Here is a 12,480-nt window from a genome sequence, read left to right on the forward strand (position 1 = left end):
TATCCATTTTATCAGAGATATAATTCATATACCATAAAGTTCACTCTTTCAAAGTGCACAGTTGAGTGTTTAGTATATTTAGAGTTTCACGTCCATCATCACAATCACATTCCAGAACATTTCACTCCCCCAAGAAACTCCAGACCTATTACTAGTCACTCCACCTTCCCTCCCCTCCTCTCTTACTCAGCCCCCTCACCTCCCGGCTCCTGGCAACCACTAGTCCATGTTCAGTCTCTCTGAATTTGCTGATTCTGGAAATGTCATAACCATGTAACCAAAAAATATGTGACTTTTAACATTGTGTTTCTTTCACTGATAATGTCTTAAAGGTTCATCCATGTTATACACTGTGTCAGTATTTCTTTTTTTTTTTTAATTGCCAAATAATATCTCATTGTGTAGACAAGCAACATTTTATCTATTCTTCGGTTGATGGACATTTGGATTGTTAATTCTTTTTGGCCATTATGGATAATGTTGCTATGACCATTCATGTACAAGTTTTGTGTAGATACACATTTCCGTTTCTCTCAAGGATATACTTCAGCAGAACTGCTGAGTCATATAGTAGTTCTGTTTAACTTCTAAAGAATTGTCAAACTGTTTTCCAAATTGACGGCTCCATTTTACATTCCCATCAGCAGTGTATGAGGGTTCCAATTTCTACACCAATCTTTCCACCAGAACTTGCTATTGTCTTTTTTATTATAGTCATCCTTGTGGGTATGAAATGGTACCTCATTATACATTTCCCTAATAATTAAGGATGTTGATCATCTTTTAATGTACTTAAAGCTATCTGTATTCATATATCTTCTTTGGTGGAGTGTCTATTCAAATATTCTGCTCATTTATTAGTTTGGGGTTTTTTTTTTTGGCTATCGGAGAAGGCAATGGCAAACCACTCCAGTACTCTTGCCTGGAAAATCCCACGGATGGAGGAGCCTGGTGGGCTGCAGTCCATGGGGTCACGAAGGGTCGGACACGACTGAGCGACTTCCCTTTCACTTTTCACTTTCATGCATTGGAGAAGGAAATGGCAACCCACTCCAGTGTTCTTGCCTGGAGAATCCCAGGGACGGAGGAGCCTGGTGGGCTGCCATCTGTGGGGTCGCACAGAGTCGGACACGACTAAAGCGACTTAGCAGCAGTAGCAGCATAGAGTTGTATAGTTCATTATACATTCTGATGTAAGTCTCTTAACAGCTATATGATTTGCAAATATTTCTCCCATTCTATGGATTAATTTTCTTGATGCTTTCCTTGCAAGCACAAAAGTTGTATCTGTTTTTTTTTCTTTGTCTTTTTGTGATTTTGTTGTCACATCTAAGAAACCAATGCTTAATTCAAGGCCATGAAGATTTGATATCATGTTTTCTTCCAAGAATGTTATAGTTTTAGCTCCCACGTTTAGATCTGTGCTTCATTTCGAAGTCTACACTCTGTGCAAGCTAGCAGTCCTGCTTCATTCTTTTCCACGTAGATATCATGCAAAAGATAATATCAAGTTGTACCAGCAATCTTTGTTAAAAAAGTATTCTTTCACATTGAATGGTCTTGGTACCTGTATATATCAGCATTCTCCAGAGAACCATTAGCATACATTATAGAGAGATTTATCTTAAGGAATTAGCTACCATGTTTGTCAGGCCTGGCATGTCTGAAATTGTAGGGCAGGCCAACAAGTGGAAATTCAGATAAAAGTTGATTTTGTAATGTAGAGCCTGAACTTCGCAGAGCAAGCTAGCAAGCTTTCCTATGTTGCCATCTTGAAGCATAATTGCTTCTTCTTCTGTAAACCTGTCTTTGCTATCAAGGCCTTCCACTGGTTGAATGAAACCCACTCACCTACTGAGGATAATCTGCTTTACTTAGATCAACTATTGTAAATGTTACTCACATCCACAATACCTTCCCAGCAACATCTAGACTAGGGTTTGACCAAACAACTGGGCTTCATAGCCTAGCCAAGTTGAAACATAAGATTAACCATCACAGCACCCTTGTCAAAAATCAACTGACCACAAATGTATCATTTATTTCTAGATTCTCCAATCAATTTCATTGATCTATATATGCCTATCCTTATGCCAGTACTACTGTGTTTTGATTATTGTAGCTTTATAGTAAGCTTTACAATCAAGGTGTTTGTCCTCCAACTTTTGTTTTGTTCAAGATGTTTTGGCTATTTTGTAGTCTCTTGCAACTCATATGAATTTTAGGACCAGCTTGCCCATTTATGAGAAAAAAAAATAAGTTGAAATTTTAATAGTTACTGCCTTGAATCTAATTTGAGGAATACTGCCATCTTAATATTAAGTCTTCAATTCATGTACATGGAATATCTCCCCATTTATTTAGCTCTTTATAAATTTCTTTTAGCTATGTTTTATAATGTTCAGTGTACAAGTCTTATTCTTTTGTTAAATTTGTTCCTGAGTATATTATTTTTGATGTTGTTATAAATGGGATTTCCTTAATTTCATTGTTTTGATTGGTCATTGCTAGTTTATAGCAATGTAATTGATCTTTGTATATTGAGCTTGTGTTCTGCAAGCTCGCTGAGTTCTAATAGCATTTTTGTGGATTCATCCGGATTTTTTTCCATACAAGATCATGTCATTTATGAATCTCCAGTACAATGTAAAATAGAAATGATGAGAATGGACATTCTTATCTTATTCTTGATGTCAGGGAGAAAGCATTGATTTTTCCACCCAGTAAGCATGATATTAGCTGTGGGTTTTTCATCAATGGCTATTATCAGTTTAATGATGTTTCTTTTCCTAGTCCGTTGAGTGTTTTTAATTATGAAAGGGTGTGGGATTCTGTCAATGCATCATTGAGATGACACTGTGATCTTTGTACTTTATTCTATTACTATGATATATATTACATTGATTGATTTCCTTAAGTTATACCAACCTGGCATTCCTGGGTTAAACTCACTTGGTAATAGTATATAATCCTATCTATATGTTGCTGGATTCACTTTCCTAGGATTTTGTTGAGAATTTTCGCATCAATATTTATATTGGTAAGTGGTTCTCCTGAGCTATCAGTCTTTAGTTTTGATATCAGGTTAACATTAGCCTCACAGAAAAAGTAAGTGTTCACTACACTCCTGCTTTTTGAGTTTAAGAAGGATTGGAGCTAACTCTTCTTTGAATGTTTGGTAGAATTTATAGTGAGTCCTGGAATCCTGTGAAAAGTTTTTTTGAATTATTAATTCAATCTCTTTTCTATTCCGATTTTCTATTTCTTCTTGAATTTACTTTCAAAGTTGAGATTTTCTAAGAATTTCCCCATTTTATTTAGGTTATTTAATTTGTTAGCATATGATTCCTCAGAGTTACTGCTAAGTCGCTTCAGTCACGTCCAACTCTATGCAACCCCATAGACAGCCCACCAGTCTCTGCTGTCCCTGGGATTCTCCAGGCAAGAATACTGGAGTGGGTTGCCATTGCCTTCTCCAATGCATGAAAGTGAAAAGTGAAAGTGAAGTCGCTCAGTCCGACTCTTAGCGACCCCATGGACTGCAGCCTATCCGGCTCCTCCGTCCATGGGATTTTCCAGGCAAGAGTACTGGAGTGGGATGCCATTGCCTTCTCCGATTCCTCATAGTATTCCCTTATAATTCTTTTTATTTATGAAAGTTTAATAGTGATTCCCTCTTGTCTTATTTTATTTGGGGAGGCTGTGCCACAAGGCTTGAGGGATCTTAGTTCCTTGACCAGGGGCTGAACCTGGGCCACTGCAGTGAAAGCACCAAGTCCTAACCACTGTACCACAAGGGAATTCCCTCCTTTTTTATTTCTAATTTTAGTAATTTGAATCTTCTTTTCTTGGTCAACCAAGCCCAAAGTTTGTCAATTTTTTGACTTTTCAAAAAATAAAAGTTTTTTTCTATATTGTTTTTCTTTCTCTATATCATTTATTTCCTTTCTTTTTATTTCTTCTTATTATTTTGGGTTTAGTTTGCCCTTTTCCTAGTTTCAGGGAAATTAGATTATTGATTTGAGATCTCTCTTCTTTTTTAATAAAGATCCTTACAACTCTGAATTTTCCTATGAAAATTGTTTTCCCTGTGTCCCCTAAGTTTTGGTATCTTATGTTTTCATTTTTCTCCATCTCAGCACTCTCTAATTTCTCTTCAAGCCACTTGTTATTTAGGAATGGGATGATTAATTTCTACTTATTTGTGAATTTCCTTTGTTCTTGATCTCTAATATCATTTTACTGTGGATGGAGAACATACTTCAAAGGACTCCAATCCTTTTAAACCCACCGTAGTTTGTTTTATGGTCTAACATATGATCAATCCTGGAGCATGTGCCCTACGCACTTGAGAAGAATGTGTGTTCTGCTGTCATTGGATGGAGTGCTACGGATAGATGTCTGTTAGGTCTTCTATTTATTGTTGCTTTTCTGCCTAGTGGTCCTATTCATTATTCAAAGTAGAAATTGAAGTCTCCAACTATTTTATTGAATTTCCCTCTTCAGTTCATTAAAGCTTTACTTCATGTTATTTTGGGGCTCTATGGATAGGTACATATGTTTATAATTGTTAAGTCTTCCAGACTGATTGACACTTTTATCATAATAAAATGTCCTCCTTTGTCTCTGATAACAATTTCATTTTAAAATCTATTTTCTCTAACATTAATATAGCCATTTCAACCCTCTTTTGGATACTGTTTGCATGTATATCTTTTTCTATTCTTTTACTTTTAACCTATTTGTGTTCTAAGGAACAACATTAAACTTAAAAACTAAACTGTTGTGCTAACTATATTTTTGTCTCAGGTATTGAGACATTGCAGCAAATGATGGCTTTAAAATCCATTTAGCACATTTAAATGAAAATAATATCTAAATAATAAAAGATAGTCTTCTATCTCCCCCATCTCTTAACCAGTCCTTGATTTAACCCATAACGGTTTATTCCACAGGATTAAATCTGGAGTCTTACTTACCTTCTAAAGGTTCACCAATCCATTTATTGTCAAACCAGCAGGGAAAGGAAATTCCTAAGCAAGGAACACTGCTCAGAAAGTACTGTACCATGTCTCCCAATCCCTGAGAATCAAGTCTGGAAAACTGGAAGCAACGGAGAGCACTATAAGGTAACTGATTTTCATTTGAGTTATGTATATGACTGAGCAACTGAATCTGCATTGGTAATGATTTGTAACATTTATTAAGCATTTGCTCTGTGCCAGGCACTATGACAAGTATTTTAAAACATGGTGAAAGCTACTTCTGTTATCTCCATTTTATGGAAGAGGAAACTGAGGCTAAGAAAAGTTAATTAACTTGGGCAAGATCAAGCAGCATGTAAGTTGTGAAGTCTCTTTCTGGCTGGTTCTGGAGCCTGTAAGCCTAGCCTCCAAATTCTACTGCCTCCCTAAAATGAATCAACCACCTGCAGACATACAGTGAATTTCATATATAAAGCTATGAGAGTCCAAAGTTCCCCTGCGTGTGTTCAATTCAGCAATTTGCTGAGGGCCTATTGTGTTCAGTGCCCTTGGGAATCAGGTTTCACTCACCCCTGACTGGCATGCTCTGACTGAAACCGACTGCTTCAGAGAGGGGCTTGAACATTTTGATAAAAAGCAGCAAAAGAAATGTGAACTGTTCAGCATTTTTTATTTTGAGTAAATAGCTCTTCAACAGCTCTCAACTTTTTCTGCTCGCTCTCATCTAGGCAATTGATAACATCAGTAATGGAAAAGAGTTAGAAATCTTCTTTATCAGCCAAGTGTCTACTAACTATTCTTTAATTCATCCACATACTATTTTAATTTGTATAATTGAAAGACAAATAGAAACTACAGATATATTTTATATACCCAGAAATGTGATTATACATTTATATCATATGTAGCTTTAAAAGTAATTGTTAAGGCCTGTTTATTATTTAATACCCAAATCCATCTAACTAATAATAGCTGCAACTGCCAAATAAATACGATGCAGATGCCACACTATGTACATTTACAAATGTTACCTAGCTTTTACAACACTCCTATGAAGAAGTATTATTCCCAGTTTACAGGTGAGAAAACATAGCCAACATTTTTTTTCAGTATGTTATGTTAGCTATTAATAAAATAAACATCTGTAAATAATATCATCACCTTAAACCTGTGTACAGTTACAGATGATAATACTTCCATTTAGATCATCCAAACTGACTCTCATAATAAGTCATGATACAGAAAGCCCACATGCTTACAACTACCAGGATAGGTAACTGAGGTTCTTTTGGAGTCCTGCGGCAGCTTTAAAAAAATTACAAATTGTTCATTTGGGAGAATCTTATTTTATTTACATTCAGCACCTAAGGAACCAGAAATGACAGACAAGACCAAATTCTACCACAGCTGACAGGAGCTTTCACAGAAGTTTTATAAGCCTCATTTCTCCAGCCTCCTCCCATTTCTAGGACAGGCCCATCCACGTGGAAGCCCAGAAAACCAAGAGCAGCAACCAGAGAGGATTCTGAGGCTCTCGTTTGCTCCTGTAGCTTTATAAACAGACTGATGGCCAGTCAGCACCGTGCCTTCTCACAAACTTCAAATTTCCTAAACTACCTAGATGTCAGGTCCCAGGTGACAGAAACTTACAGTTTTCCATTTTTCCCACCTCACCGTCTTTTACAGGGAGCTGTAGATGCCCTAAGCAACTACGCCTCCAGAATTTAAGAGAGGTCTGGAGAATTCCAGACTGTGCAGTCCATGGGGCTGCAAAGAGTCAGACAGGACTGAGCGACTTTCACTTTCACTTTCAATAAGCTAAGACAAAGGCATCAAGAGCTGGCTGTTTTCCCAGTTAATCAGCCCAAAGCAACGCCAACCAATTGGGAGTAAGACTCAAAAAGTTTTCTGCTCTGCTCCTCCATTTCATTCCCAGTTATTATTTAATGTTAGAACTTTGTGATTAGTAATATCATACCTTATCAATCATTATTATTCCTTTTTATAGATGAGACATTGAGCTTTAAAGACATTAAGTGCTCATTGAACTTCACATGACTAGTAAGAGACTAAAGACCCAAACCCGTTCAACTCAAGTTCAAGGTGCTTTACCTTAAACCATCTAATCTCCTTGGGAAATAAATCTCTCTTCTTGTGGACTGCCTTTATACAATATCTGAGTTATTTTCTTATGAGGAGATAATACGCAAAAAACAAACTGCATTATCTCCATGGGAAACTGGTTTCCAGTGCAGTAAATTCCTAGAAAGCCGAGCATTACAAACTCTTCTAAGGTGGCAGGCAGTCCTGCTGCTAAGAGGACAGTAGGCCCTGCAATCTATCTACCTAGTAGGTTTAACACCAAAACTGGTCTCAACTGTTAGGATGTCTGTTACCTACCCCAAGGTTATAGGCATTTCTCCCATTTGGGAATCTCCTTACTCATTACCCTTAAAAATCTCCTCCTTCTCTTGATTAGATATTTACAATGCTAAAAGAAAGATGGGCTGTCAGTCCATATTCTAGCAGTTGATGTCACCAATACTAACTTGTGTTGTTTCTAGCCTGAAATAATTTTATGCTTTTTTGCCTCATCAAGCTTCCTATTTTGACAAATCTGTAGACTTAGGTTGTGGTTTCGTTGCTCAGTCATGTCCAGCTCTTGGCAACCCCATGGACTGTAGCCCACCAGGCTCCTCTGTCCATGGGATTCTCCAGGCAAGAATACTGGAGTGGGTTGCCATTTCCCTCTCCAGGGGATCTTCCCGACCCAGGGATCGAACCTGCATCTCCTGCGTCTCCTGCACGGGCAGGTGGATTCTTTATCACTGAGCCACTAAGGGAGCCCTAGGCTTAGGTTGGAATTTCTATTATTTGAGAGTTAATAAATATATGTACTCTACAGAGTCATTGCCTATAAACACACATACTACAGCAGGTGTTAGACCAGGCCATACTCTGAGCAAGCCTGTAGGCAATTCACTTACTTCATAGGTAAGCTAGTCATTAAAAGTGATTGTTGTAGTATGTAATTCCCCAAATCCTAATAAACCTTGGGTGAGGTTATTAAGCCTCCTCAGAATCCAGACATGTCCACTGCAAAAAATAAAAATCAAAACCTACCCCAAATTAATGTACACAATGGTTTGTCTTTGAAGAAATAAGGTGTTATAAGAATGACAAATTGTCACATCTAAGAAACATCAATTCTACAAAGCTAGGTTGGCAATCTTCTTATAGACAACAACATCACAGTCAGAGATAAAACTTTCTAAGGGAGTTTTCTCCATGAATCAAATAGAATTCTTTAAAAATATTTTGGCTAGCAATCATAGTTTCATGTGGATCCCTGGCAGCTCAGCTGATAAAAGAATCTGACTGCAAAGTGAGACACCTGGTTTGGGAAGATCCCCTGGAAGAGGGCATGGCAACCCCTCCAGTATTCTTGTCTGGCAGGCTACAGTCCATGAGGTTACAAAAAGTCAGGCACAACTGAGCACCTAAGCACAGCACCCAAGCCTTGGCCCACAGATTCTGGACACAGTGGTCTAGCCTCTAAATGTACAGCTGAGGTTTATCATTCACTCAAAAGCAAATGTTTCAAGACTTTCAAAGACTAGAACCTAAACAGAATAGTCAACAGGACATTAAATCCCCTAAATAAATACTATGAGCAGCCAGAAGTGTAGTCATCTCTATGTAGTCGATGTGGAACCTTCTCTCTCCAAATGTGTCTTCTTGAGGCAGAAATGAATTGTTATTTTCTTCACTGTCACCTTTAGCCCAATGCATTGGACACAGCAGGAGCTCAACAGAAGTGCCCTTTGATTGGAACACTCCTACTCCCTCAGCCTTTGGCAGCTCCAATGAAGGCAGGTTGGGGGTATTATCCATTCATTGAGTGAAGTGAAAGTGTTAGTTGCTCAGTCCTGTCCCACTCTTTGCGGCCCCATGGACTATAATCCACCAGGCTCCTCTGTCCATGGAATTCTCCAGGCAAGAATACTGGAGTGGGTTGCCATTTCCTTCTCCAGGGGATCGTCCCAACCCAGGGATGAAACTCGGGTCTCCCTCACTGCAGTCAGATACTTTACTGTCTGAGCCACCAGGAAAGCCTTCAGGAGAGAGGGTGGCCATTCCCTTCTCCAGGGGATCTTCCTGACCCAGGAACAGAACCTGCATCTCCTGCATCGCAGGCGGATTGAGTCACCTAGGAAGCCCAGTATCTATGGATTAGTGAACTTCAAACTGAAACCATGTCTCTGAGCTCTTAAGGACTGGTGTGACCCAAACACTTATTGAAAGATCACTACAAGCCAGTCTTTCTTTAGGAAAGGGGATGTGGTCTTAATTTACCCCAGCCACTGAAAGAATGACATCACCGACTCTATGGACAAGAGTTTAAGTTCCGGGAGTTGCTGATGGACAGGGAAACCTGGCGTGCTGCAGTCCATGGGGTCGCAAAGAGTAGGACACGACTCAGCGACTGAACTGAACTGACTGAAAGAAATGTGACCCCCAAACAAGGCGGGGGGGAGAAGAGGGGAAGGAAAGCGTGCTACGTGGCAATCTCAGGACAACGGGCTAGGGGAGGAGGGTAGGCCTGGCGGCAGGGCCCGGGGCTGAGTAACCCCTCTTCCGGACAAGCCCAGGGCGTGCGTCACCGGTGAGCGTGGCGGGAGGAAGGGGCGGCCTGAGTCACAGCCCCGGGGAAGATCAGGTCTGACTGACGGAGGGATCTGTGGAGCCAGGGGTGGAATGGAAGTAGGAGGTGGATTTTGAAACCCATTCCCTCCCTCTGCGGGGGGGGCGGCGGAGGGAGTGGGGGGTCTAACCTAGGGTCCCAGAAGCTGGGGGCGCTGCTGGGGTCGCAGGGAGGGGCTGGCGGACAGCAAGGGGAGGAGACCCGCCCGCCTGCGGCGCCGAAATCTCCCGCGCTCTGGAGCTGGCCCCTCCTCCCCGGCCGGGTCTCACGCCCCCTCGCAGCCCGGCAGGCTGGCCCACCGGCTCCTCCTGCTTTCCCCGCGCCACAGCCGCGACCACAGCTGGGCCGCCAAAGCCCCGCCCCGCCCCGCCCCCGCCCCCGCCCCGCCCCGCCCCGCCCCGCCCCACTCCCAGCCAGGCGGTCGGCCGCGCGCCGCCAGTGACGGCGCTACAGGGTGCGTGGCCAATCGGCACTGCCCCCGAGGAGGCGGCCTCGGCTCCGCCCCCCAAACCGGCGTCCAGGACCAATGGGGCGCTGGCGCCGGCGGCCGCGGCGGGGGTGAGGGGTCACGAGGCCCCGCCCCGTCCTCCCCTTTCCCCTTTGCCCCGCCCTTTCCAGCCCGCTCCGCCCCCCCCGCCCCCCTCCTCAGTCCCGCGCCGAGGCTGGTGCCGGTCCCCGCGCTGGGCCCGCCCCCGCCCCTCCCGCCGGCCCGCCAGCGCGCCTCACGGCTCCTGTCTCCCCTCCCTCCTTCTCTCTCTCACGCCTAGCGCAATGGCGGCGGCCGCGGCGGAGCAGCAACAGTTCTACCTGCTCCTGGGAAACCTGCTCAGCCCCGACAATGTGGTCCGGAAACAGGCAGAGGTAACCGAGCGCGCCGCCCCCGACTCTCGGCGCCCTGGGTCGGCGCGCCGACCCTGCCCCCCGACTCCGCCCGCCCGGGCCTCGGTTGGTCCGCCTCGGCGGCGGCGGCGGCGCAGGCCAGGCCGGGCCGGGCCGGGCCGGGCGGGCGGCGGCCGCGGAGCCCACGTGTGAGGCGGCCCGCGGCTCCCTGCGGTGCCCCCAGGCCCTTCCGGCCCTTGCAGCCGCGGCGCCCGGCGCCAGTTACCTCCCCGCCGCCGCTCGCACACACGTGCGGCCGCTGCTGACACGCTGCCCCCGCCCAGATGGGGAAGCCGGGCGGCGGGGAGGGATGTGGGGTGTGGGGCGGGCCCCTCGTCTCCCCTCGCCCCTTTCCCGCTTTTCTCCGGCTGGGAGCCTCCCCCGCCCTTCCAGCTGCGGTCTCCACCCTGCCCAAGCCCTTTGGTCCCCCCCAAACCCGGGCTGCTCCCTGAACCATCACCCCTGCTTTTCTTCTCCTGTCCCTCAACTCTTCATACCACCGTCCATCCCTCCCTTCCCCGACTCCTCCTACTGAATAGTGAGCCTCGTCGTCTTTCTCAGTCTAGTTCCTAATATCAGAAGCCGGATTTCCATTTCTCTCCCGTGGCGGGGGGGCCCCCCCCCGCCGCACAAGTTTTTGCGAAGTTGCCTTTAGGATTTCTTTCTAAGCAGCTTGCACCTTACTTTGCTCATCCTTCAGATAAGTTTTCTTTGGTCTCTAGAGACTAATGGGATATCCTCGGACTTCCGTTGTCTATCTGGGCTAGTGCCCCATGTTTAAGGCTTTTTTTAAATTTCACCCAATCTAATCTGAATTTCTCTTTTTTTTAACCACCTTATGGGCTCCTGACCTCCAAAATGTGGAGCTGTGGATAAAGTTTCAAGAGACAGTATTTGAAATGTATCTGCAAGTTCATTTATCAGGTAGCGGTAAGGCACACTTGGTTCTGTAGAAGACTGTTGTTCGAATATGTTGAGATGCGATTTGAGACATGTCAAGGGAAGGGCAGAAACTTTCCAGTTTCTGTGAAGCGCATTATCAGATCCTATCCTCAGACTTGATTACATATGAAATTCTTTGTCACCACGTGATTGAAGATTTTTATAAGATTCAGTGAAGGAAAAGAAAAAGATTCAATGAGGGATGTTCAGCCAGATAGTCTTATAGAGCAAACGTTTATTTTTACATAGCTAATGAAATCCTTTTCAGGACTCAGGAGATTCTATAGTTGTTTTTAAAATCACAGCATCATTCTTACTTTAAATAGAGGATCTGCTGGTTACACTTAGTGGTTTTATGATCCGTGAGGTAAATACTCTGGAAGTTCCGTGCTGTGTGAAAAGCACTTTAAAGTATGATTAACTTTGTCCTAATGACTGTCGATTCATTTATTATACACGTAATACATACTCAGGGTAAAAAATTCAAATTGCAAATAGTTTTTTATCCCATTCCCCAAAAGTAACCACTTTTAAGTGGTGTATGCATCTTCCTTGCAAAATATTACATGTATATATGTATACATTTATTTTTACACTAATGGGTTTATAATATGCATCCTGTTGCCCAACTTGGGATTTTTTACTCAGTATATTTCACATTGCCCTATTAGAGGGTTTTGTTTTGTTTTTTAAAGCAGCTATGGATGGCTTTACTCAACCAACCTCCTATGAATGAACGTTGAAGTTTCTAGTGTCCTGCTGCTAAAAACAGTGGTGTACATAGGAGTACGTGTATACTATCTTTTCAGACTTTTGCCAGGTTTGTTTGTATAATAAGGAAAAGTTGTCTTTTCCTTAGGAGTGATATGCATTTGTTAGTTGCATCACTTTGCACTGATACCAGTGGGATGTGATGAGCCTATAAAAACGTTTTAATGCTGTCTGCTAACTCTAGAGGTAATTTTTCAC

At 43.1% G+C, this 12,480-nt stretch overlaps 1 protein-coding gene across 1 annotated transcript in view; it reads left to right on the forward strand.

Moving 5' to 3' along the window:
* The first annotated feature begins 10,384 nt into the window (after window positions 1-10,384).
* The window catches only part of IPO5 (importin 5), a 41,034-nt gene continuing 38,938 nt past the window's right edge, over window positions 10,385-12,480 (forward strand). The window contains exon 1 of the mRNA XM_040267448.1: window positions 10,385-10,551. Coding sequence (XP_040123382.1) covers window positions 10,462-10,551 — 90 coding nt within the window. The 5' untranslated portion in view covers window positions 10,385-10,461. The remainder of the gene's footprint in view (window positions 10,552-12,480) is intronic.

This window comes from Oryx dammah, unplaced genomic scaffold (assembly GCF_014754425.2).
Source record: "Oryx dammah isolate SB20612 unplaced genomic scaffold, SCBI_Odam_1.1 HiC_scaffold_24, whole genome shotgun sequence".
Classification (NCBI taxonomy): domain Eukaryota; kingdom Metazoa; phylum Chordata; class Mammalia; order Artiodactyla; family Bovidae; genus Oryx; species Oryx dammah.